Consider the following 4,937-nt stretch of genomic DNA (forward strand, 5'->3'; position numbering starts at 1 on the left):
TAATCAATGAATTACAAGTCCTTGTTATGACCTCTGAAGATGACTGTGCCCAGTGTCTTACAAATGGAGGACATGAGATGTTTGCCTTCACTCGGTAAGACCAGAATAGATGGGCAGAAAGAAATGGGCTGGAAAAATGGAACAAAACATCGTTCCACATCAGTGATCCGGAGCTGATCAAACCATGAGCGAGGCCTGCCCCGGGACTCTAACACGGCCTGTTCACCCCGGGACTCTAACACGGCCCCTTCACCCCGGGACTCTAACACGACTCCTTCACCTCGGGACTCTAACACGACCCCTTCACCCCGGGACTCTAACACGACTCCTTCACCCCGGGACTCTAACACGACTCCTTCACCCCGGGACTCTAACACGACTCCTTCACCCTGGGACTCTAACACGACCCCTTCACCCCGGGACTCTAACACGACTCCTTCACCCCGGGACTCTAACACGACTCCTTCACCCCGGGACTCTAACACGACCCCTTCACCCCGGGACTCTAACACGACTCCTTTAGCACGTGTCCTCTTCTGCTGTCAGTAACATTCTAAAAGTTACTAAATTCTCAGCAGGACTGAGTGTGTTACAGCAAAAACCAAACAAATATCACCTGAATACCTAACGGCCTCTTCTGCGAGCCTGTTTTTCATCCTGTTAATTAAGAGAAGGAGGTCATGTGGAAAGGGAGTGCTGTTGAGAACTGGAACAAGGCCCAGTCACTCATTTACTTCAGATAATGAGTCGACTGAGGTCTGCAGTGATCAACAAACATGTCCTCCTCCTGCTGCAGTCCAGCTGTCAAAAGAGCCCAGCTGACGGGAGCAGTCACGCGGGATCCGACTCGCTGGTCCAGCCCATCTGGTCTCTGTGAGCTGTGCTCTCCGTCCACCGGTCTCTGTGAGCTGTACTCTCCGTCCGCTGGTCCCCACATGGGCTTCGTGTCCTCCAGAGATCACAGGGTGTACATGCGCTCCACTGTTTGTGTCCTTTCACCAAATATCACGACAAAACCCCGACCCGTTTACATAACTACATTTACATTAATACTGAGAAAAAGAAATCGTTTTAATAAACTCACATATATTCTCACAATAGTTCACAATCATGTAGGCTACAAATCTTCTTTTTTTTTTTTATCATTGAGAACATTTTTGTTACCGTGACACCCTTTTGCGATGTATGATAAGTGGTTTTTAGCAGATAAATTTGTTCAAAGCGGATCAGAGAGCTAGAGTAAGTGTCCAGTTTGTTTCCATTTAAAGGTGGCTGTGTGAAGTCATCTGTCCTCACACCATTTAAAACCCAGACCCTCACAGTCTGTCCCATCAGAACTCCATGTCCCAGCCAGACTCCTCATCGGGTGGGGGGTCCTCGGGGTCGTCAGGGAAACAGTCAAAATTGCTGGTGTCCAGAGGCCCGTCGACCTACAGTGGGAAAGGCTCAGATAAGAGAGAGAACCCCAGAGCCTCCACTGCTCAGGAGCTCAGATCTCAGTCACTGCTGGTATCACAATGAAAACCTAACAACCACTGAACAATGCAGAAAACATTTGCTTAGTTTGGCATCAGTCTCTCGTAGCTGGTCGTTAAAGTGCTCGACACTGGAGGTGAACAGGGCCCTTTCCTGCAGGTGCACTTACCGTGGGTGTGAAGGGGGGTGCTAGAGTGCCTTCCCGAATGCCCTCCCAATTAAACCCTTCAAACCACCTACAAAACAAACATTAAACGACATGTCAGACACAATCGCTCGTTCTTGCTCTGCCTCTCTCACTGTTGTTAAGTGCGGGTCTCTGTGGGCCTGGGCCATCTGACGCCCTGTGTGTTGTCCACAGGACGCGGACCAGAGTAATTTAGTATTACAGCAATGTCCCATCGCCATGGAAACTCGTACTTGTGTTTCTGGATGTCCTTAACCCCGTTCTTCTGGTTCCCGAGTCTCTCTGAGGGGTTGTCCCTGTGAAAGCAGACACACACTGAGTCACAGGCCCTGTGTATGCTGCACACATAGACTTTTATTCAAGGCTGTGTGGAGAACTGTACCTGCTGTGTGGAGAGCCTTACCTGCAGAGTCTCTTGATCAGGTTAGCTGCACTCTTAGTGATTTTCTTTGGAAATTCCACCATATCAATTCCTCTGAGAATGAAGTTGTAGGTCATCATGGGATCCGACCCTGAGAAAGGTGGACTTCCGTCCAAACAGGCCAAGCAGTGTAAAAAAAAAAAACAGACCCATCAGGAATGAGGAGAACAGGTTCTGTCGTTTTCTGTTTTAGCTTCCACCCCCCACAACCTTTCACTCTCCCACAACCCTTCACCCCCCTGCAACGCTCCACTTTCCCCGTGTCCACTTCCCCTAACCCCCCCTCCCCACATCCTCAGTCACTACAGAGTGGTTTCTCTGCCTGAGTTACTGACCACTCACCTTCCTGTCAGGAGCTCGAAGACGAGAATGCCCAGAGACCAGCAGTCTGCAGACACATCGTGACCTTTGTTCAGGATGATCTCCGGAGCCACGTACTCAGGCGTACCACAGAATGTCCACGTTTTCTTCCCCAAACCCACTTTTTTAGCAAAGCCAAAATCCACCTTGAAGAGGACACCAAACGTTTTTATTACATTCAGATCTGTTCCCATAAAACACGGCTTTGCATTTTCTGTTTAAAAAAAAAACAAAAAACACACACCTGTTTCAGACATGTTTTATTCTGTATCTTATATTTTAATGTGCTATTCTATGATATATTATAGTATATTAGTGACAGACAGGCTTGATCTGGCTTATGGTTGAACGCTGAGAGCCTAGGCTCTCTGTACTATGCTAATTACCAGCTTCGCGTATCCGCGATGGTCCAGAATGATGTTCTCAGGCTTGAGGTCTCTGTAGATGATGCCGCGGCAGTGGAGGAAAGCCAACGCTTCCACGACACAGCCCGTGTAGAACCGCGTGGTGCCGTCATCGAAAGAGCCCCTGAAAGAGTCCCAAAGCACACACCAGCCAAGGGAGTGTGCCAGGCTAAACGGTTGGCATTACGCCAGCGTAAAATCTGGCCTGTGTCACCACTGACTCTTATAGCAGTCACAGATGTGGAAACCGTTTGTTTCTCACCTGTCTCTCAGGAGAGTCCACAGTTCCCCGCCCAGACACGCCTCCAGTAACATGTACAGGTACTTGGGATCTCGGAAGGTCCGGTACAGCCTGCAGGATAAACATTCCCAAAGCTGAGAAAGAAATTTTCCATCACGTCCCAAATGTGTGGTGCAGCTTCATTAAGAGAGCGCTCATCCTCAAGACACCAAGATCAAACCCGTCATGAACAAACATACACATATTTTGAAGAGAATCGTTTACAACACTTGAGCAAAGAAAGTCACAAATATTTCCAGGGAAATCTCAGCGTAAATTTGTTTCACATGGTGTAATATTATAATGTAATCTTAAATATGAACAACAAAAAAATGAATATGAAAAATGATTATTAAATATGATGTAATATTAAGGAGTTTATTTCAGACTCATCTCTGCTTTGAAACACGTCACACAATTGACTGTTTCATTCGCTCACTGTCTCCACTTTAGTGTGTTGTATGTGTGTGTGTGTGTGTTGACCTGACAGTGAAAGGACTGTGTGCTTCCATCATAATGCGTCTCTCGGACAGGATGTGTTCCTGCTGACTCATGTCCCGAATGTGACGCTTCTTCAGAACCTTCATGGCAAAGGATCGTGCGGGATCGTTCTTCAGCTGCACCTGACCGTGGACAGTTACACACAACACACACTCTTTACACCTGTTCAATCAACCACAACACACCCATGTGCCTGTGAGCCAGTCTGCCACACAAACAGGACACTGTGAACCAGTCTGCCACACAAACAGGACACTGTGAACCAGTCTGCCACACAAACAGGACACTGAACCAGTCTGCCACACAAATGGGACACTGTGAGCCAGTCTGCCACACAAACAGGACACTATGAACCAGTCTGCCACACAAACAGGACACTGTGAACCAGTCTGCCACACAAACAGGACACTGAACCAGTCTGCCACACAAATGGGACACTGTGAGCCAGTCTGCCACACAAACAGGACACTGTGAACCAGTCTGCCACACAAACAGGACACTGTGAACCAGTCTGCCACACAAACAGGACACTGAACCAGTCTGCCACACAAACGGGACACTGTGAGCCAGTCTGCCACACAAACAGGACACTGTGAACCAGTCTGCCACACAAACAGGACACTGTGAACCAGTCTACCACACAAACAGGACACTGTGAACCAGTCTGCCACACAAACAGGACACTGTGAACCAGACTGCCACACAAACAGGACACTGTGAACCAGTCTGCCACACAAACGGGACACTGTAAACCAGTCTGAGAACCAGTCTGTCGCTCCACGGCCCCGTGCTCACACTCTTACCAGCTCCACGCGGCTGAAACCTCCCACACCCAGAGTACAGATCACCCGAAAATCACTGAGGGACAAACTGGAGAAAAACTCTGCCTCTGCCTCCAACCTGTCAGACATACACACACACACACACACAAACACAGTGATCAAACACACATACACACAAACACAGTGACCAAACACACACACACAAACACACTGACCAAACACGCACACACACACACACACACAAACACACTGACCAAACATCCAGAGATATGCCCCTACTCACACACAAACACATATTTTTGATCCATGTGAACAGACGACACTGATGTAGAGAGATATAATGACATGTTGGTGAGAGAAGTGATGCATTGACCCTGAGGTTCTGGTAAATCAGTTAGTGTAACCACAGGGTCATGGGTCTGGACCCCAGACACGATGCCTCAGTGCTAATGTGACCTTGAGCAGTGTACTGCACTCTAAGGGCACCCTAGAGATGTAGAATATTGAAATAGGATGAGATGTAGTA

At 48.2% G+C, this 4,937-nt stretch overlaps 1 protein-coding gene across 3 annotated transcripts in view; it reads right to left on the minus strand.

Annotated features, from left to right (window-relative positions):
- Positions 1-1,331: 1,331 nt before the first annotated feature.
- The window catches only part of LOC115807633 (cGMP-dependent protein kinase 1-like), an 11,676-nt gene continuing 8,070 nt past the window's right edge, over positions 1,332-4,937 (minus strand). For all 3 annotated transcript variants that reach the window (XM_030768718.1, XM_030768717.1, XM_030768716.1), the window contains 9 exons: positions 4,433-4,529; positions 3,612-3,751; positions 3,111-3,200; positions 2,831-2,972; positions 2,427-2,590; positions 2,067-2,189; positions 1,897-1,959; positions 1,646-1,712; positions 1,332-1,430 (listed from right to left, as the gene is read on the minus strand). In XM_030768718.1, the coding sequence (XP_030624578.1) occupies positions 1,332-1,430; positions 1,646-1,712; positions 1,897-1,959; positions 2,067-2,189; positions 2,427-2,590; positions 2,831-2,972; positions 3,111-3,200; positions 3,612-3,751; positions 4,433-4,529 (985 nt within the window). The remainder of the gene's footprint in view (positions 1,431-1,645; positions 1,713-1,896; positions 1,960-2,066; positions 2,190-2,426; positions 2,591-2,830; positions 2,973-3,110; positions 3,201-3,611; positions 3,752-4,432; positions 4,530-4,937) is intronic.

The sequence above is a fragment of the Chanos chanos genome, chromosome 3 (assembly GCF_902362185.1).
Source record: "Chanos chanos chromosome 3, fChaCha1.1, whole genome shotgun sequence".
Taxonomy (NCBI): Eukaryota; Metazoa; Chordata; class Actinopteri; order Gonorynchiformes; family Chanidae; genus Chanos; species Chanos chanos.